We start from the raw sequence: 21,253 nt of genomic DNA on the forward strand, positions 1-21,253 counted from the left end.
GAGGGGAAGGGAGGGAGGGGAAGGGGAAGGGAAGGAGGGGAAGGGAGGGAGGGGAAAGGAGGGGGGAAGGGAAGGAGGAGAAGGGGAAGGGAAGGAGGGGAAGGGAGGGGGAAGGGAGGGAGGGGGAAGGGAGGGGAAAGGGGGGGAAAGGGTAAGGGAGGGAGGGGAAAGGTAAAGGAGGGAGGGGAAGGGGAAGGAAGGGAGGGGAAAAGGAAGGGAGGGAGGGGAAAGGAAGGGGAGGGGAAAGGGAGAGAGGGGAAAGGGAGGGAGGGGAAGAAGAGGGGAGGAGAAGGAAGGGGAAGGGAGGGGAAGGAAGGAAGGAAAAAGAAAAGAGAATGATGATGGCCACCTTGGAGAGCAAGGACAGGGTGGTTAAGGCAAAGTCTACTGGGCTAAGGACCGCACGATGGACCCCACAGAGAAGCCGGAAGCACAGCGTTGGATGAACAGGGCAGTGAGATGGCAATGCAGAGCAGTGCTCACGGTTGCCAACACCTTCATTACCCCAAAGTCTCCACAGAGGAGGGAAGGAACACTGCATGCAAGCGGGCTCAGAGAGGCAGGGCCTGCCTTAGCCTTGGGTCCTGCCGGGCACCGGTTACAGCACAGCTTATGTCACCTCAGTGCTGCAGGGTAGGAGGCAGTTCTTCACCTGACATGTTAGAAGCCAAGCCAGGGGCCTGAGAGGAAGGCTCAGGGCAGCAACAGGAGCTGAAACCGGGGCTGCCCGACTCTGCAGCTCTGCCATGCACAGGAGCCCAGGGTTTGGAATGTGACCAAGTAGCATATAGGCTGGAACAATTTGCTATAGGCCCCTACTTCCCTACACCCCCACCCCCATTTATTCTGAATGTATTTTGAATTTTAAGCAACTGTGATAAAAATCCACCTAACAGAAATCCCCTTCACCACCTTTTTAAGCTGACTTCCTCCTCAGCACTCTTTCGCATGTGTAGTCTGGCTGCCATGGGCGCACACCATCAAGAAGCAGAGCTCTAATTCAATGTTCATCTTATAAAAGCAAAGCACTATCTGTAAGCGTCCCTTTAGCCACTATTCTACTGTCCCTCTCCTGGAGGGCTGTTATCTTATCACCTATACAGTGTGTGTGTGTGTGTGTGTGTGTGTGTGTGTGTGTGTGTGTGTTGGTTTTTTGAGATAGGGTTTCTTTGTGTAACAGCCCTGGCTTCCTGGACTCACTTTGTAGACCAGGCTGGGCTCAGACTCACAGAGAGCCGCCTGCCTCTGTCTCTCGAGTGCTGGGACTAAAGGCGTGCACCACTGTGCCGGGCTGATACACATTTTTTAAGGACAGTGTTGAGGGTCTTAAATCAGGCCCACCCTACCTGCCACCACCAAAGATCCTTCTGCACCACATCCAACCTCTCCACCCAGCTAGATCTCTGATACTCTTTTCCAGAATCTAGCCCAGTGAATCTCCCTGTTGCTCCCCATACATGAGCCCTTCTCCCAAACCCCAGCAGATCTAATCCAGGTCCCATGTCCAGTGCCCTCGGCCTACTCTGGCTACCCTGGACTACTCCACAACCTATTTCTAGTCAGGAACCACCCTACTTGCCATCAACAGCAGTTCCCTCCATTTCTGTCTCTGCGTCCAACCTCTCCATCCAGTTTAGAGCTCCCACATCCTTCTCCAGGATCTAGCCAGGCAAGTCACCCTGCTGCTCCCCGACCTGTCAGATCCAGCCCAGGTCCCCCAGTATCCAGCCTCTGTCTAGCCATCCCTTCTCCTGCATTGCAATCAATCTCTGGGATTTTGCCCAGAACCACCCTACCTCCATCTTTACACCACATAACCCACAGGTCCCTTCCACACCCACCTACCCAGATCTACCCTCACACTCAGGGCTAGGTACAAGACGCACATCGTGTGCACCAGCTCAGTCCCCTCTGTCCACCTGCCTCCATTCCACTGAAGCCATTTTTAAATTCTAGGCCCAATAATCCACACATCCTCCCTGTCTGCCCCAACCTGCTCTGTCCATATCAGACTCAGAACTAGCATAAGAAGCCCATGTGCCCGGAGAGCACAGAAGTACAAACAATATGAACAACCAAGCCAACGTCCACCCCCTACAGAAATGCCTGCCAATGACTGCAAGGGACACGATCATAAAATCCATCAAAGAATTCAAGGAATTTATAGAAGATATGGAGAAACAGCTCGGTGAAGCTAAGAAGAAGCAGCCCAGTGAAGCCCAAGAAAACACAATCACAAGGCTGGTGGAAATGATGAAACAGCCCAAGACTTGAGAATGGAATTCAAAAAGCACTGAAGCTGAAACGACAATGGAACTGTAAAACTCAATAACTCAACTAGAAAACTCAAAAAACCTTACAAATAGAATAAATCAAGCAAAACCCATAACATTAGGACTCAAAGATAAAATAGAGGATCTAGAGGAAATAAGGAAAAAAAACAAAAACAAAAACCAAAAAACAAACTAAAAACACAAGAAAGGCACATACAGGAAATGTGGGACGCCATGAAAAAACCTAACCTTCAGATTATAAGCAGAGGTGAAGAAGAATCCCAAACCAACCACACAGACCAGCTCTTCAAGATCATCAAAGGGATCGCCCCCAAAGTAAGGAAAGTACATCCATACCGACACAAGAAGCACACGGAACACCAAATAGACAAGATGAAAAGAAAATCTCCATAGCACTTCACAGTTAAAGCACTAAGTGAACATACAACAAAATGTACTGAAAGCTGAAAGAGAGACGAAGTGCAAAGAAAAGCCCATCAGAATAACAGCTGAGTTCTCAAGGGAAAGTTCGGAAGCCGGAGGAGCATGAACCGATGCATTCCAAGTCCTAAAGGACACGGTGGCCAGCCTAGACTGATAATCTCGCAAAACTATCTCCTGCAATAGAAGGAGAATGAAAAACTTCTCATGATAGAAGAAGCCTAAAAAAAACCTTATATCCAACAAACCAAACTTAAAGAAAATGAAGCAATACTTTAGGCTGAAGAGAAGAATGAGCATAACAAAAAGACTGTGGCAAGAAATAAGAAGCCATAATTATTAAAACCCAAATTATCACTCAGAACACAACACCAAAAATCAATAATATAGTAACTTCAGTCAACATATACACATTTCAGCAATAACTTTAAATATCAATTCCTCAATTATCTAATCAAAAAACTGAATGGATTAAGGAACAAAATCTATTGTCTACAAGAAACATCTCAGATTTAAAGATAGGCACTAATTTAGAGTAGTACTCCAATCAGATTGGACCAGGAAGTAAGTAGGTATCACTGTCCCAATATCTGACAAAATAGACTAATCAGAAGAGAAAAAGATGGACACTTCATTCTTATCAAGAGAACAGATGGCTAAGATGACATCACTATCCTAAACATACATGCGGCAAATTCTGGGGTACCCAATTAAAAAACAATCTACTAATGGGATTTAAAGACACATTAACAGGGCTGGAGAGGTGGCTCAGAGGTTAAGAGCCCTGGCTGCTCTTCCAAAGGTCCTGAGTTCAATTCCCAGCAACCACATGGTGGCTCACAACCATCTTTAGTGAGATCTGGTGCTGTCTTCTGGCCTGCAGGCACTCATGCAGGCAAAACACTATATACAAAATAAATAAATAATTCCTTTAAAAAAAAAAAAAAGACACATTAACATGAACCCACTAACAGTAGGTGATTTCAATTAGCCTTTCCTCCAATAGACATGTGTCTTGGTTACTGTTCTATTGCTGTGAAGAGACACCGTGACCAAGACAGTCTATAAAAGAAAGCATTTGGGGATCTTCTTACAGTTCAGAGGGAATAGTTCAAAACCACCACTGTGGGGACCATGGTGGCAGGCAGGCAGGCATGGCACTGGCAGGAGCAGTAACTCAGTTTACATCTTATCCACCAGTTGGTGGAGTCCAAGAGTCTAGTGTGGCTTTTGAAACCTCAAAGCCCATCCGCAGTGACCTCCAATAAGGGGCACAACTCCTACTCCTTCTCAAAATAGTTCCACAAACTAGGAGCCAAACATGTTCAAGTACATGAGTCTGGTTGGTCTGAGAGTAGTGGTGTTTACAACTAGCTGATCAAGTCACCACAGCAGGTCATCCGAACAAAACCAGTGAGACATGAGAATTAACTGACACCACACACCAAATGGACATAACAGATATATACAGACTATTCCACCCAAACGCCAAAGAATACACATCCCACTTAACAGCATTTTCTAAAATGGACCACATCCTGGGACAAAACCCAAATTCAAGATCAATTTTTGTATCCTGTCTGACCACAAAGGAATAAAGTTTAAACCTGACAACAAGTAAATCTCTAGTAAGTACACACAGTAATGGAGATTAAAAACTCATTACTGAATGAAAGGGCCAAAGAGGAAGTAAAGAAAGAAATAAAAATTACTCCAGGAACACAACACGAATAGCCCTCTAAGGGAAAGGCACAGCTCTTCTGTGTCTACTTTAAAGGCATGGTGGGACACACCTGTAGCTGAAGCCCTGTGGAGGCAGAGGTAGAGGCAGATGAATCTAGTACCAGTTTAGTCTAATTTATGTGGTGAGCTAGAAAACAACCAGGGCTATGTAGCGACCCTGTTTCACCCCCACCTCAATGTGAAGCTGGGGACTCTGGAACCGCTCAAAGAAAACATATGCAACCCCTCCATGATGCAGGCGTAGGAAAGGACTTTCTGATAAGACTCATGACTAGCCCAAGAACTAAGGCCAACAACTACCATGTAAGACTTCATAAAACTAAAAAGCTTTTATACAGCTACAGAAACAATCCACAGAGGAAGCCCACAGAATGGGAGAGAATCTTTGCCAGCTATACATCTGACAGAGTATTATTATGCAGAATGTATTTTTTTTAACTCAAAAAACATAGATTTAAAAACAAAACAAATGACCGAGTCAAAAAAATGGGCCTGGGTTCTGAACAGAGTTCTCAAAAGAAAGAGAAAGTTCGTGGTGTCTGGCAGGGACAGGCGAGGCTAGTTCTGATGCTTCTGGCCTAGGGAAGGCCACGGTGATGAAGGATGTGGCTTTCTGAGAGTTACGCCTAATTATGTCATCAGTTCTTTCCATGACACTGGATAAGTTAGTACTGTATAAAATGAAAGGACTTAGTTTAATAAGAGGCAGAAAACACAAAACAAAGACGGCCATTTGTCTTGGTGAGTTTTTAGGTTGGTAGCTCCAGTCGGCTTGAGCCAAGACCCTGCGGATGAGTGGGCTCCTGCAGTAGACACCACGTGGACACAGTCTCCCCAGGGAACGTCAGATGGGGTTACTCACAGGAGGAGATTTCCAGATACAAAGTCAGGTCAATGTGAAATGCAGGAGGGCACAGTAACAGACGCAAATCAAAGTCTGACCTGCTGGAAACAACTGTAAATTCTTGGGAAAATTCCTTTAAGTCTCTAAGCTTCTGTATTCTCCTTTTAAAAACTGGGTCCATCGTGTTCCCAGTGAGCCGCTCTCAATGACCACTGACTGCAGCGCCTGGTGCCACACCTCGGATGCCCCTGGTGCCACACCTCGGATGCCCCTGGTGCCACACCCCAGATGCCCCTCCCTGGTCCTTCCATCCCACTGCCAAGCTGTCCTCCCAGCTCTCCCGTCCCCCACATGCTCACTGCAGGGTTCTCAGCCAAGCTCCTCAGAGTGTCACAGCAAACGTTGTGACCTGACGGGAGAGCGACTCAAGCCTTATCAAGTGGTGGTTTCAAAGCCAAGAAGCAGGAGGAAGGGGGTAGTGGTATTCTAACTTAAACTGAAGGAAATCAGCAACTTTCTTCTAAAGAAAACAACAGCTTATTTCTATAAAAGATAACGAGGCAAGGGAGGCTGGCCTTTGCTCAGAGGCATTTGGTAAGTGTATCCTTTCTTATATAAAATCAGCTTGAGAATATTACTTATGCAGAACAAAATGAATGTTCTGCATTTCTGGCTTCTTTCATAAGAAAAACATCATTACCTTTTCTGATTGTGCTTTGAACAATACACATGGATCGTCCAGGAAGCAGCTTGTCCCTGTGGGGATTGAGGAAGGATCAGAGTTAAGCACTGAAACAGCAATTAATTCCCATTAGAGGATTAAGGCACTCAAGTTCACTTTGAATCAGGAAAGCAAGTTGAGAGTGAACTGTTGTAGGACCAAGAGGTTACTTGTCAAAGTGAATAAGTTAAAGAGCAAAGAGCAGTCAGATGCACAAAAGGGGCTGGGAAGGCACAAGGCACAGGCCAGGGGCTGGGTATGGCTTCATGCCGTCTCTTTGCAAACCCTGAGGACGCAAAGCCTGTGCCACACATGGCTGCTCAGCTCAGTTCTGCTGGGAGCTCTAGCACCTGTCTGAGTAGATTTATGCAGTGTCTTGGTGGATGTCACAGAGACAGTAAGGAGCAGTAAGGCCTACAGCGTCAGGACTGAGGTGCCCCTGGTTAGACTGGAAAAGCCCAAAGTAGAGCTTTTTTCTCAAACTTTGCTACAGCCTGAAACAAAATGTCTATCCAGAAGTCAGCCCAAAGGCAGAACAGGCTCAGCATCTCCAAACGCTTTAGCTCAGCAAAACCTGCCTAGTTAACATTGTCAATATTTTAAAAACAAAACCACCACAGCAGTGTCCACGTGGCGGCCACGGCTTGCAGCGCTGTCACTCGGCAGTTCGCTTTCCTGTAGTCCAGTCCACTTAGCCTCGGGTTACGGAAGCAGAACTCAAAGTGTTTCCCAAAGTCCTTTCATAACTTCTGGATTGGTCCTGATTGTTTTTTTTTTCAGTAGCCACCTGGTGGCAAGAGTGTAAAAGGCAGGATTTGGGACTTTATTAAGTAGTCTGGGGGCTGGAGAGATGGTCTAGTGGTTAAGAGCACTGACTACTCTTTCAGAGGACTCAGGTTCAATTCCCAGCACCCATGACAACTGTCGGTCACTCAGGTTCCAGGAGATCCAACACCCTCACACAGACATACATGCAGGCAAAACACCAATGCACATAAAAAACAGAGAAGTATATTTTTAAAGGTAGTCTAAATCACTACTGTTGCACATGTTCAGTCCAGGTAAGCCAAACAAGAAAAGAGCTAAGGCTTAAACTCTTCCAACATTAACTTTTAAAGGATTTTAAATGGATGCTACCTTTTAGCATAAGAATAACCTTCTGAAAAAGGGACCTCAATAAAACATCTATCTGTTTGTATGAAAATCTAGTGACTCTAGCATCATTTCCATTTCTCCACATGATAAATCAAGCCTCTAACAAGCTCCTGGTTGTCCAGTGGTCAGATCAGGAGGCACGGAGCTCAGCCTCTGGCACTGACGTCAAGAGAAGTCGTTCCAGAACCAGAAGGCACAAATGGTATCTTTACTCCCTTTCATCATCCACCATCTGTGTCAAAACTGGCTGTAACAAGTTCACAAAGGACACAATACCAACCAGTACCCTTACTTTTACCAACTCCACCAAATACCACCCCCTTCCTGGCAGCAGCCACTCATGGGGCACAGGCTGCGGCACACACAAACATATCCAAGTCTGGGGAAAGGGCCTCACGGTATGGAGGATGGGGGGTGGGGGCATCTCTTACAGGGAAATTTCTTATTTTCTAGAAACCTCCTTGCATCTCAACAAAGAGTTGCTTGCCCTCCTCCCCCACACTAACTCTATTTTCCTTGGAGCAAAGGCTGAATATCTGATATAGTTACTCATTAATTCTTCAGAAGCCTCTTAGAACTGTAGGAAACAGGTGAAAAAACAAGATGCTGTGAACTTTAAACCTGGCCCTGGCCTGTGAGCAGGAGCAGGCGCTGAGGCCCCGGGCATCTTGCCAGGGAGGGCTGGCCGCATCCTGCAGATGCTTTGATGTTCTCTTTTGGTTGCCTGCTTGGTTCTTTATAGTAAAGACAAGACCTTCCTGCTGGAGCCAGCCTCACCAACTCCACCAATCCCCCGGAAAGGAGATGGCCAAGCACTGTCCTTACAGTAGTGGCAGTGGCTGCCTTTGAAATAGGTAGGCGCTGCTGGTGTGTTCAAAGCTCCAGACTCTCCAAGGTCTAGGAAAACAACCTTCTGTGGCCCTGACACCACAATGGGCTACACAACTGCGGCCTTGGCAGCCCTGTGTGAGTTCATCATCTGTACTCCGTGTTTTTCGTTCTTTGTTAAAGACTCAGCAAGTACAGGGAAAGAAAGGTCCTCGCCACCCAACTTAATGCCAGGGAACCGTGTGGTGGAAGGACAGAAGCAAATCCTGACCTCCACATGCGCGCTGTGGCATGAAGGACACAATGCCAACCAGTACCCTCATCTTTACCAACTCTGCCAATACCACCCCCTCCAAATATATACTGATCAGTGTAATTTTTAAAAACACAGGGTAGTTACATTGTCATTTTCCAAATACAGTGACCCTAACCTTACCCTAACCCTAACCTTCTCTTCACTTCTGCCCATTTTGAATATGAAAGCGCCTGGAAAATCCCCAAACGCTGGCCCTGGAAGGAGCCTTGAAAACTCAGGCCAGGTACACTGGGATGGAGACATGCTGGCCCCTGCTGTTCCGAGTGGCTCAGCAGCCAGACACCTGTCAACAGGCTGGGCAGGCAGCTCCAGGCCTCAGATGGTGCCAATAACCCACTGGTGCCACCTGCAGCTCAAGCGGAATCCAAGGGTGGCCACTGAGAGCCTGTTGGTCTTGGCCAGGTTCCAGGCTTAAATGCTTCAGTTCCACTCTCAAGTTCATGGTCCAGTTTGCAACACAGTCTGGGTACGGACCTACAGGCATCTCACTCAGGGCTAGTCTCTGCCATCATTTCTGGTCAACACCTACAAAGCAAAGGAGAGTCAAGTGCTCCAAATCATAGGAGGTGACCCAGGCAGGAGCCGGTTACCATGGAGGCATGTCCAGACAGCTGCAGGCCTGAAATGGGGTCTAGGGTTTGCAAGCTCCATCTCAGCAAGGTACGAACGGGCTCCCTGGGAGGGTGCCACTCTCTGGAGGAAGGTGCGGGGCATTTTCCAGCTTGAAGCAGATGGTTCTACAGTGCTAGCCATTTGTGAAAACCATGTTGTGTGTAAATTAATAAAGAGTTGATAAAGAAAATACTAGTGAGTCGGGCACAGTGGCACACACCTGTAATTCTAGCATTCTGGCCCATGGAAAAAAGATGGCAGACTCTAGGCCACCGTGAACTACAACGACACTGTTTCAAAACAAAAATGTGTGAGCACAAAAAAGGGAGGCCGCCTGCGGCCGCCGCACCTCCTGCCTTTGCCAGTGTATAGGGAATTCAGCATGTCTTCCAAGCCCTCGTCAGAGACACGGGCTCTCACCCACAGGGTTCTCCCGAGCACCGAGTTCTTACAGCCTTTCTGAAAGGCATTTATGCTGCCCTGTTAAACCCAGTCACTTTCTGGAAGCTGAGTCACAGTGAAGCAGAGTCAGACATGTTCCTGTATTGCTATGTAGGCCCAAGGCTGAGTCTGGGTCAGCAGGCACAGGAGGTGGGAGCGCAGGGTGTGTGGGGTCCAGACATCAGGACACACAGCAGAGCTCCATCCATGCTAACTGCTGGCTAAGCACTGACTGCCCACACTTGGCTAAGAAATACAGCAAATGATCTGGCTTTTGGAATATTTTCCAGGTTCCTGGAGGGGAGCGTGCTTTTAACTCACACGGGGCCACTCCGAGCAGTTGCTCAGGATATACGCCTGGAGTGAGTACTGTCTGGGCAAGGAGCTAACAACGACCAACAACCGGGCCTGTCCTAACTCACCCTCTGTAAGTGGGAGACACAGGGAAAACAAGGCAGCTAGGTCCGGCTGACGGTGGCTGGTTCCAGTCCGCCTCGTACCCCAGGTGTTGCTGTTTTCTGAGTCAACTGGGGGATGGAAAAGCAGCCCTTGCCTGAAGCTGCTCTCCTTTGCCCCCTTCCTTTGTATTTTCGAACTTTTGTTAGAAGTCCTCTGGCTGTTTCAAACAGCAATGTCTACGCTAGGACACTGTGTCATTTTTCAAGGACAGCTTGGGCTATAATAGCACTTTGTATGTGTGTCTGCTCTGGGGACCAGACTCAAAGCCTCAGTGGTGGGCATGCGCCCTCCTGGCAAGCTACATTCCCAGCCCAACGCATTCCCAACATAAAACCTTAGTCAGAAGCAGCCTGGGAGAGAACGTAAGATAATCCACGAAGTCATTCTCTGACCCTCCAGGTAGTTTGCTCCAGAGAAAGGAGACTTGAACCTGTTTAAACAACCCTCTACTTCACTCAAAGTGAAGAAAACACACACACAAGTGAGGTTCCACCACAGGCTGCCAATGTGTTCTCTATTTAGAAGCTTATTAGCCAATTAATCGCATTCCCCCCCCCCCCACACACACACAAGACAGCATTTCTCTGTGTAGTCTCGGCTGTCCTGGAACTCACTCTGTAGATCAGGCTGGACTTGAATCTGCCTGCCTCTGCCTCCCAAGCACCGGGATTAAAGGTGTACACCACTACCAGCAGACTACCAGTCTGATTTCTTTAGGGCAGAGAGCCAAATGACAACATGGAGTTCAAGGTCAAGGCCAAGCTCCTCGTTATTTTGGGTGAGTGGGGGTCCCTGGCCAAGAAGAAGGAAGGCCCAGTAGAAAAGGATAAGAGATCTACAGCAGCCGGCTAGGCTCAGCATAGGCCAATCCGCAGGCGAGGATAAGGATGAGCACTGTTAGTAATATACTGCAGTGACCACACACCTGACGCACAGGGCAGCAAACACTCATTCTGGTCCTGACTGAAGGAACACAGTGCATTGCGGTCAGAAAGGAACACAGTGCGTAGAGGTCGGGAAGGCAGGAGAACCTCTGGACTGTGGCAGGGATGTGAGGCTGCTTGGTTACATGCAGGGTTAGGCCTCAAGGCTCATCCCTACCTCCAAGCCACTTATTAAAGGTTCTGCAACCTCCCAAAACAGCAATAAGGACAAAGTTCAAACACATGAGCCTATGGAGGTCATATCTGAAGCCTAACAGCACCAAATACAACCAAAAGATACTAAACTTGAAACCCCAGTCACACTGTAAAATTACCCCAAATACAACCTACAAATTCACACTAGATGTCCAAGTCTGTCAGTCCATTTAAGAACAAAACACCAAGTCACCCTGCTGCTGGTTGTCATTTCTAGGTCAGCCTAGAGGCTCCTACCAGGCAACACACAGCCATCACACTCTGCAAATCCATAGAGGAAACAGAAACCAGAGAACAAAACACTCACCCCAACAAAGACAAACCCAGAAATCAGCACCCAGGCCTATAGTAAGCCCAAACAAAGATGCCTATTTCCCAGCATAAAAACACAACCACAACAGCCAGGGCAGGACGTCTCCACTAGAGCCCAGATCTCCTACCACAGCAGGCCCTGCATACCCAAAGCTGAATAACAAGAAAAAGATGTTAAAACTAATTATATGAGGGTGATAGATCCATTAAAAATATAGGAAAATATAAATAAACAACTAGAGGAGATCAATAGATACATTAAAGAAATTCAAGAAAACAAACAGTAGAAGGAAATAAACAAAACGGTTTAAGACCTGAAGATGAGGGCTGGAGAGATGGCTCAGAGGTTAAGAGCACTGGCTGCTCTTCTAAAGGTCCTGAGTTCAATTCCCAATCACCACATGGGTGGCTCATAACCATCTATAGTGACATCTGGTGCCCTCTTCTGGCCTGCAGGCACACATGTAGACAGAATACTGTATAAATAATAAATTATTTTTAAAAAATAGACCTGAAAATGAAAATAGAATTAATAAAGAAAACACCAGCTGATAGAACACTCAAAATGAAAATTTTTGGAATGTTAACATTAACTACAGAGGCAAGCTTTACCAACAGATATACAAGAGATGGGAGAATTTCAGGCATTAAAGATACGATAGAAGAAATGGACACATAAGTCAAAGACAAAATTAAATAAATTTTAAAAAGACTCCTGATATAAAGCATCTAGGAAATCTGGGACACTATTAAAAAACAAACAAACAAACAAACAAACAAAAAAACCCAAACCTAAGAATACTAAGAATAAAGGAAGGAGAAGAATCCCAGCTCAAAGGCTCAAAAAATATTTTCAACAAAATCACAGAGGAAAAATTTCCTAACCTACAGAAGGAGATGCTTATAAAGGTATAAGAAATATACAGATCACCAAACATCTTGGACAAGGAAAAAAAGTCTTTTTGGCACATAATAAAACACTAAATGTAAGGAACAAAGAAAGAATATTAAAAGCTATAAGGGAAAAAGACAAGGAACATATAAAGCAGACCAGACCTACTAGAATTACACCTGACTTCTCAATGGAGACTCTAAAAGCTAGAAGGGCCTGACAGATGTACTGCAGTCTCTACCAGACCAAAGATCCAGCCCCAGTACTATATCTAGCAAAACATTCAGTTTCCACAGATGGAGAAAATAAGATGTCCTCTGATGAAGCCCAACTTAAACTATATCTATTTACAAATCCAGCCCTACAGAAGGAGCCAGAAGGAAAATGCCAACCAGGAATAAACATTCTCAGACCAGCAAAACAAAACAAAAAAACCCCAAAAACAGAAAACGGGAGGTGGGGGGGGGGGGAAACACACAACCACAATCACCACCAACAAAATAACAGAAAAGAACAAGCATTGGTCATTGATCTCTCTCAATATCAATGGTCTCAATTCTCCAATAAGAAGACACAAACATAGAATGGATGTGAGAACAGAGCTTCTGCAGCATCCAAGAAACACATCTCAACATCAAAGACAGACATTACTTCAGAGTAAAGGGTTGGAAACAGTTATTCCAAGCAAAGGACCTAAGAAACAAGTTGGTACAGCCATTTTAGTATCTAACAAAATAAGTTTCAAAGCAAAACTAAGTCAAAAGAGTTATGGAAGGGTACTACATATTCATCAAACGAAAAATCCACCAAGATGGCACTTGAATTCTTAACATCTATGCCCCAAACACAAGGGTGTCCATGTTTGTAAAAGAAATAATACTACAGCTTTAATCACATATTGACCCCCACACACTGGTAGTGGGAGACTTCAATACCCCACTCTCATCAATGGACAGGGCAGCCAGACAAAAACTAAACAGAGAAATACTGGAGCTAGCAGGTGTTATAAACCAAATGGACCTAACAGATATTTACAGAACATTTTACCCAAACACAAAAGGCTCTACCTTCTTCTCTGTATATCTCATGAAACTTTCTCCAAAACTGATCACATTCTTGGATGTAAAGCAAGTCCCAACAGATATAAGAAAACTGAAATAACTCCCTGTATCCTATCAGACCACCATGGATTAAAGCTGACCTTCAACAACAACAGAAACAACAGAAAGCCTACAATCTCATGGAAACTCAACAACTCTCTACTGAGTGAAAAATGAGTCAAGACAGAAATAAGAAAGAAATTAAAGACTTTCTAGAATTCAATGAAAATGAACACACAGCATACCCCAACTCATGGAACACAATGAGAAGGATTCTAAAAGACAAGTTCACAATACTAAGTGCCTACATGAAAAAAAAAAAAAAAAAAAAAAAAAAAAAAAACTGGAGAGAGAGATCTCATACTAGAAACTTAACAGCACACCTGAATGCTCTATAACAAAAAGAAGTAATCACACTCAAGGGGAGTAGACCAACGAGATAATCAAACACAGGGCTAATAGACTGGCAAGAAATAAATCCAGGGCTGAAATTAATAAAATAGAAACAGAGAACAATACAAAGAAGCAATGAAACAAGCAGTTGGTTCTTTGAGAAAATCAACAAGATAGACGAAATTCTTATCCAAACTAGCTAAAAGGCAGAGAGAAGGTATCCAAATTAAAACCAGCAATGAAAAAGGGGATATAACAACAGACATGGAGGAAATCCAGAGAATCATACGGACACACTTTAAAAACCTATACTCCACGAAATTAGAAAAATCTAAAAGAAATGGGTTATTCTCAATAGGTACCACTTCCCAAAGTAAAAAAAATCAAACAAACAATTTAAATAGACCTGTAACGTCCAGTGAAATAAAAGCAGTCACCAAAAGTATCCCAAACAAAAACAAAACAAAACAAAAAATACTAATCAAACAAAACCAAAAATAACCCCCAGGTCCAGATGGTTTTAGTGTAAAATTCTACCAGACTTACAAAGAGTTAGAGCCAATATTCCTAAAATTATTCCACAAAATGGAAACAGAAGGAACATGGCCAAACTTATTCTATGAGGCCACAATCACTGTGATACCCAAACCACATAAAAACCCAACAAAGAAAGAGAGTTACAACCAGTCTTCCTTATGAACACAGATGTAAAAATATTCAATAAAATACTTGCAAACTAAATCCAAGAACACATCAAAAAGATCACACATCATGATCAAGTAGGCTTCATCCCAGGGATGCAGGGATGGTTTAATATATAAAAATCAATAAATGTAATCCACTATATAAACAAACAAAAAGAAGGAAAACATGATCATCTCATTAGATACAGAAAAGGCCTTTGACAAAATCTAACACTCCTCCATGATAAAAGTCCTAGAGAGATGAGGGATACAAGGGACATACCCAAACATAACAAAGGCACCTTACAGCAAGCTGACAGCCAACATCAAATTCAATGGAGAGGAACTCAAATCAATTCCACTAAAACCAGAAGCAAGACAAAGTTCCCACTCTTCCCATAAATATTCAGCGTAGTGCTTGGAGTCTTAGCGCAATAAGACATCTGAAGGAGACCAAGGATGCAAATTGGAAAGAGAAAAGGCAAAGTATCATTGTTTGCAGATATGATAGTATACATAAGTTACCCTAAAAATTTCACTGGGAAAGCCCTATAGCTGATAAACCCTTCAGCAAAGTGGCTGGATACAAAATTTACTCACAGACATCAGCAGCTCTCCAATACACAAATGACAAATGGACTGAGGAAAGGAAAAAAACAAAAAATAGAACAAAACAAAACAAAGGTAAACAACACCTTCCACAATAGCCACAAATAGTATAAAATATCTTGGGGTAACTTTAACCAAGCAAGTGAAAGACTTGTTGATAAGATCTTCAAGTCTTTGAAGAGAGTAATTAAAGATGGAAAGATCTCCTATGCTCATGGATCAGCAGGATTAACACAGTAAAAACGGCCATCCCACCAAAAGCCAAGTACAGAGTCAGTGCAGGCCCCATCAACACTCCAACCCTTCAAATGACAATTCTCAACTTCACATGGTAAAACAAAAACTCAGAATAGCTAAGACAATCCTGAACAATCAAAGAACTGCTGAAGGTCTCACCACTCCTGATTTTAAGTTGTGCTACAGAGTTATAGTAATAAAAACTGCACGGTACTGACATAAAAACAGATATGGTGGGCTAGAGAGATGGCTCAGAGGTTAAGAGCATGGTCTGCTCTCCCAGAGGTCTTGAGTTCAATTCCCAGCAACCATATGGTGCCTCACAACCAACTAGAATGAGATTAGTGCCCTCTTCCAGCAGGCAGGCACACATGCAGGCAAGACATTATATACTAAATTAAAAAACAAGACAAAACAAAAACCAAACACCAGATATGTTGATCAATGGAACCAAACTGAAGACCCAGACGTAAATCCACACAACTATGGACACCTCATTTGAGAAGAGGCGGAGGGCCGGGCATGGTGGCGCATGCCTTTAATCCCAGCACTCGGGAGGCAGAGGCAGGCGGATCGCTGTGAATTCGAGGCCAGCCTGGTCTACAAAGCAAGTCCAGGACACCCAAGGTTAAACAGAGAAACCCTGTCTTAAAAAAAAAAAAAGAAAAAGAAAAAGAAGAAGAGGAGGAGGAGGAGGCAGCAGTTGCCAGAAATACACACTAGAATAAAAGACAGCATCTTCAACAAATGGTGCTGGTCTAACTGGGTGTTTGCATGTGAACATGCATTCAAATAGACCCATATTTATCATCCTGCATAAAACTCAAGATCAAGAGGATCAAACACCTCAACATAAAACCAGATACAGTGAACCTGACAGAAGAGAAAGTGAAGAACAGCCGTGAACACACTGGCACAGGAGACAACTTCCTGAAAGGATACCAACAGCTCAGGCACTAAGATCAGTAAATGAACCTCGTAACACCAGAAACTTCTATAAGGCAAAGGACACCATCATTTGGATAAATCAGCACCCTACAGGATAGGAAAACATTTTTTTTTACCAACTCCATATCCAAAAGAACACTAATATCCAAAATATATAAAGAACTCCAGAAACTAGGTATCAAAAAACCAAATAAAAAATGGGCACAGAAAATTCTCAATAGAGGAAACTCACGTGGCTGAGAAACAAATGCTCATCATCCTTAGCCATCAGGGAAATGCAAGATAAAGCTACTTTGAGATTCTATTTTATACAACAGCTAAAATCAGTAACACAAGTGACAGCTCATGCCGGCGAGGATGTGTAATAAAATGAACACTTCTACGTTCCCGGTGGGAGTGCAAAGTTGTACAATCACTATGGAAATCAATATGGTGGTTCCTCAGAAAGTTGAGAATTGATCTACCTCAAGATCCAGCTATACCGGTCTTGGACGTAAACCCCAAAGACATTCCATCCTGCCACAAGGACACTTGCTCAACTATGTTCATTGCTGCTCCATTTGTAATAGCGAGAAACTGCAAACAACCTAGATGTCCCTCTACAGAAGAATGAATATATAAAGTGTACATTTACACAATGGAACATCACTCAGCTATTAAAAAATGACACCATGAAATTTGCAGGCAAATGAATGAACTAGAAAAACATCTATAGGCATAAGGTTATTGTGGAGTTTTAATTCTGATTTCCTGTCTAAATGTTGTGTACACTCTGTTCCTGAATTGTCCCCCTGTTATGTCAATAAAGCAACTTTCAGCCAATCAATGAGCAGGGGAGAGAATAGGGCTGGACTTCCTGTCAGCAATGGGAGGAGTTAGGAGGAGCAGCAACAGGTTCGGCCACAGGTAGAGGTCCAAGGAAGATCAAGAGGAGGAGGTGAAGCCGGAGAAAAGAGTCCCAATTATGTGTGTGATAGCTGGGTTAAGGAATAAGCTAAGAGAAACAAAGGCAGTTTTATAAAAATAACTTCAACAAATGACATACCAAGGTGGTGCTGAATTTACAGCAATTTAGCAAGAATTTCTGTAGAAGATAAGACTACAGAGCAGCTTCTTAGTTCTGTTCAAAAAGAAAGGAACAGCAGTTTCTAAGGCAGGAGCTCACAGCTTCCGGATTAGAGAGACCCCACTGCAGAGCGGCAAGGTCTCCAGCAGGCTGCAGAAAACCCAAAACTGATACATACAAACCCCAGAAAGGCAGCTTCTTTAGGTAGAGGGAAAACCGTAGCTCTTTAACGCAAGCAGGCTTTTCAAAGACAGACTTTCCTAGCCATGGCAGGAAGACACCTTTGAGAAGGGCTCCTGCAGGCCAGAAGAGCAAATACGCGTGGACCCAAGAACTTCCCGGAGTGGGGGAGGGGTCAGGATCCACTGAGGGAGGAGACAAAAAGCCTCTTCTGGAAACAGGAGTAGACTGAAAAACTTCAAGCTTCTGAACCTGTAAGGTCTAAAAGGGAGGCTGGGTCTAAGAAAGTAAAGTCCTTAGGAAGAGGTTTTGAGATTAAAGATTACTTTCTGTGTTGAAAATGGAGGACACAGTGACACAGTGCTTCTGGATAACAGTTTGTTTATCTTAGCATACAAATAATTTTTTTCAATGACATAATTTTGTATATTCTCTTTGGGAAAAATCAGAATAATTCGGACTTGAAAAAGGAAGAGAGAAATCGAAATCAAGAAGACCAATCAGAACTCTTCCCGATAGATAATGGAAAACTGATAGCAGATGGAGCTCAGGGTTATCCAGCTGCAAGACGCTGGGCAGCTATTTCTGGAAAGGATCCGCCTATATGTTTTAACAACTAAAAAAAAAAAAAAAGATTAACAGGGCTTGACTTATTGAAGCCTAAATTGGCACACACAACTGGCCTAAAACTTATTTTGAAAGAGCAATGAATTAAAATCCATATCTCAGTGTCACAGTGACAAGTTGTAAGACACAGCTGCAGGAAAGTTCTCCTAGCCTGAGTCACATGACCATATTCCTTTCTGCCCTGAGATATACAGGGGGAGGAGGTCCCCCTCAGTCACAGCTATAGGGGAGGGGAGTGGGGGGGGGAACAGGAGGGAGGGAGGAATGGGAGGATGCAAGGGATGGGATAACAATTTAGATGTAATATGAATAAATTAATAAAAAAAATTTTTTTTAAAAGAAAGCCAGATCAAAGGGCCCTGCCCCGTCTCACTATTGCTTGGCTCCCGTAGCAATAGCCAATCAGCACGGGGCAGGACCTTCAGCTGAAACCTGAAGGGGACACTCCCCTCAGCGAGGAGGTAAACAAAGAAGATCGGAAGAAAGTTGGAGCCATAGCGCCCTTGGCACCTGTTCTGGTCTATCACCTTAGGACACTAGATTCCCTTATGTGTCTTTACCAATAAGTACTTGCCAAGCTGGCACTGACCTGCTTTGGGAATGCTGGGAGGGAAAAGGACCTATTAAAAAAACCAGAGAACCAGAGCACAGGGTGGCCTCCGGATATCACTGCACTGGCGATGGTCACGGCCTGGCTCGGGTCGTAATAAAGATCCTTCATTCTATTACATTGGTTTTGCCTCCTGGAGATTCTTGGGATACTTGACACCGGCATAATAATTTTTGCTTCTTTACTTGATTTTTGTCAGAGTTAGAATGATATGAAATTGAGAGGCAAATCCCTGAGTTCCAGATCAGCCTGATTTGAACAATAAAGTCTTGGTGGGCACTCCCTGCTGATAAGGTCCATATAAAGACAGCCTAGGATTCAAAACGACAAAATTTTCCTTAAAGTTACTATGTAAGTCCTTTTTTCTTAATAATGGATGATATGTCCTTACTTATCTAAAAGATAGGTGCACGTCAATCCTAGACGTATGTAAGGAGAAATGATGTCACACTGCTCTGAAAAGGTCAGCCAGTATACTTAGGAAGTGGGGCTCCCATGGGAGAACTGGTGCCAAAGGGCATTGTGTCCTGAGAGACGTGTTCTGTTGGTCAGTGTGAGGACCCAAGGTCAGGATGGGAGACAAACACGCAAGCTGCATGCCTCCCACATCGAGAAGACTTTGAATGCTGACTGAGTTGAGGTGTCACACTGCTCCGGCAGCTGGCTTATCCTTCATACATGAGACATTTTCATGGGGGACAAGTGGCAGTCACACCTGATGCAGAGAGACACAGGGGACTATACACGTGGCAAAGTACACACCAGCCTAGTTAGGTCCCCAAACTCAAAGGTTACGATTCATATGTTTAAAAGGTGGAGCTGTCCATCCAGTATGGAGAAAAGGGGTAAGACAAAAGTAGCTGCAAAAAACATAAAAACCCAGGTATAAGATACCTAGGGTATGTTTAAACTCTAAAATTAAAATCTCTTTAACTGTGAGGCCTTTTCATGGAGACAGGTAGTGACTTTGCCTAATATAACAAGTACCCGAGAGCCCAGAAGAGGACATTTAGATCTATACAACCTTGCCTTGATTTCAACATGAGAATGATAATATACATCCCCTTTGAGAGGGGTCAAAATAAAACAGGCCTGGGTAAAAAGGAGACTGCTAAATTATATCAGTCTATACTTATATGACTTCAAACTGCAGGACAAGCAGGTAGCATAATTTGGGAACAGCTCTGAGACTGACTGGGACATGAAAACGTCTCCAGTCAGGACTTCAGCTGTGCATGGTCTATAGATCTCTGGGTACAAATTCCTCAGGAATTACCATGTCATTCTTTGAAAGGGCATAGATAAAAATTTGTTTTACAAAGAATCATCTTTAGCTGAACTGTGCTCAGTGCACAGCCCATACATACACCCTTTGAAAGTTTATATATTTTGCAGATCAAGAGGACCAGACACAAAAAAAAAAAAAAAAAAAAAGACAAGACAAGCAGCCCAGGTGCTGCTCACAGATGGACTCAACGACAATGTTTCTTTGACATTTTCCATCTGGGACAATTTCAAAATGGCTTCTAGATCATTAAGCATCACAGACTGTTCCAGTCAGGACTTCAGTTAAGCTCTGAACTTTTCCAGTATTCAAAGACTGGACAGCAAAAGTTTCAGCAGCTTTCTTAAGACTGGATAATATCCCTATTTTACTGGGCTCCCAAAAAGAAAACTATGCCCCATTCCCATGTGAGGGGGTGGGGGGGAGTGTTTATTATTGTTAAAAGAGTTTAGTTATATGAATGATGAGTAAAAGTATTGATTATTGAATCTACTTTTAGACCAAAGAACATTAACAAGAAAAAACTATTACACTGGTATATATTTTTGTATATTAAGACAGATTTAAGATGATATCTGGTTACAAGATGCTAAGGCATTGTACCTATGTCATTCTCAAAACTGCAATGTTAAGTTTTAGTCATTTTGAAAGTTACTATTACAAACTGTTTAGGATGAGTAAGAGATGTATATTAGTCAGACAATCAAACTCATAGTCATGTTAGATACTAGTTTAGTTAATTAAAAAATGTTTCCTAGGTTGACAGATAAAAAAAATAGCTAGAGCAAGCATTTCAGGTAAGATAGACACACAGATGGTCTTCACAAACCTCAGAGATCTACAGAATATGGCATTCAGAGATTGTATTAACTTAAGGCTTTTTTGACATAAGACAGGTGTTGGCACCCCATTCCACTCCGAAGAGCATCAAAGGCTTCATACGTGGCAAGCTAGCCACTGGGTGAGAAAATGTCCTTGTGTCAATTACAGACAGAATACTGTCCAAACAGGACAGACTGGATGCAGGAAAGTCGACTGCTGAGCTTTGCAAAGACACGGTGGGCAAGTCCTTTATAATTTCTGCTTCGCAGAAAAGTGTGTCAAATATTCTGGGCCAGAAGGATGGAGATGATGCTCCAACTACATAGAAAAATTTGACCGACTGTCCAGGCAACTAAATATCTCCGTCATTTCTATATTATTGGAAGATGCTTACCTGCACTTCTTACATATTTAGGTAATATTTATTCCTTCTTAAGCCTTTGATAGGGTTGAAGACTAGATAGTTATAGTCTCACAGTTAAACTTAAATTGTATAGGATGATAGATATTGATAGTA

General features: G+C 43.7%; 1 protein-coding gene across 4 annotated transcripts in view; it reads right to left on the minus strand.

Annotated features, from left to right (window-relative positions):
- Positions 1–21,253, minus strand: part of Ggact (gamma-glutamylamine cyclotransferase) — a 36,247-nt gene that overhangs the window by 4,560 nt on the left and 10,434 nt on the right. For 3 of the 4 annotated variants that reach the window (XM_051161003.1, XM_051161002.1, XM_051161001.1), the window contains exon 2: positions 6,002–6,057. The exons of the other annotated variant lie outside the window; for it this stretch is intronic. Coding sequence is in view for 1 of the 3 variants with exons in the window: in XM_051161001.1 (XP_051016958.1) it covers positions 6,002–6,057 (56 nt within the window). In the remaining 2 variants the exon portion in view is untranslated. The remainder of the gene's footprint in view (positions 1–6,001; positions 6,058–21,253) is intronic. 4 annotated transcript variants of the gene reach the window in all.

Source organism: Acomys russatus, chromosome 18, assembly GCF_903995435.1.
Source record: "Acomys russatus chromosome 18, mAcoRus1.1, whole genome shotgun sequence".
In the NCBI taxonomy this organism is placed as follows: Eukaryota; Metazoa; Chordata; class Mammalia; order Rodentia; family Muridae; genus Acomys; species Acomys russatus.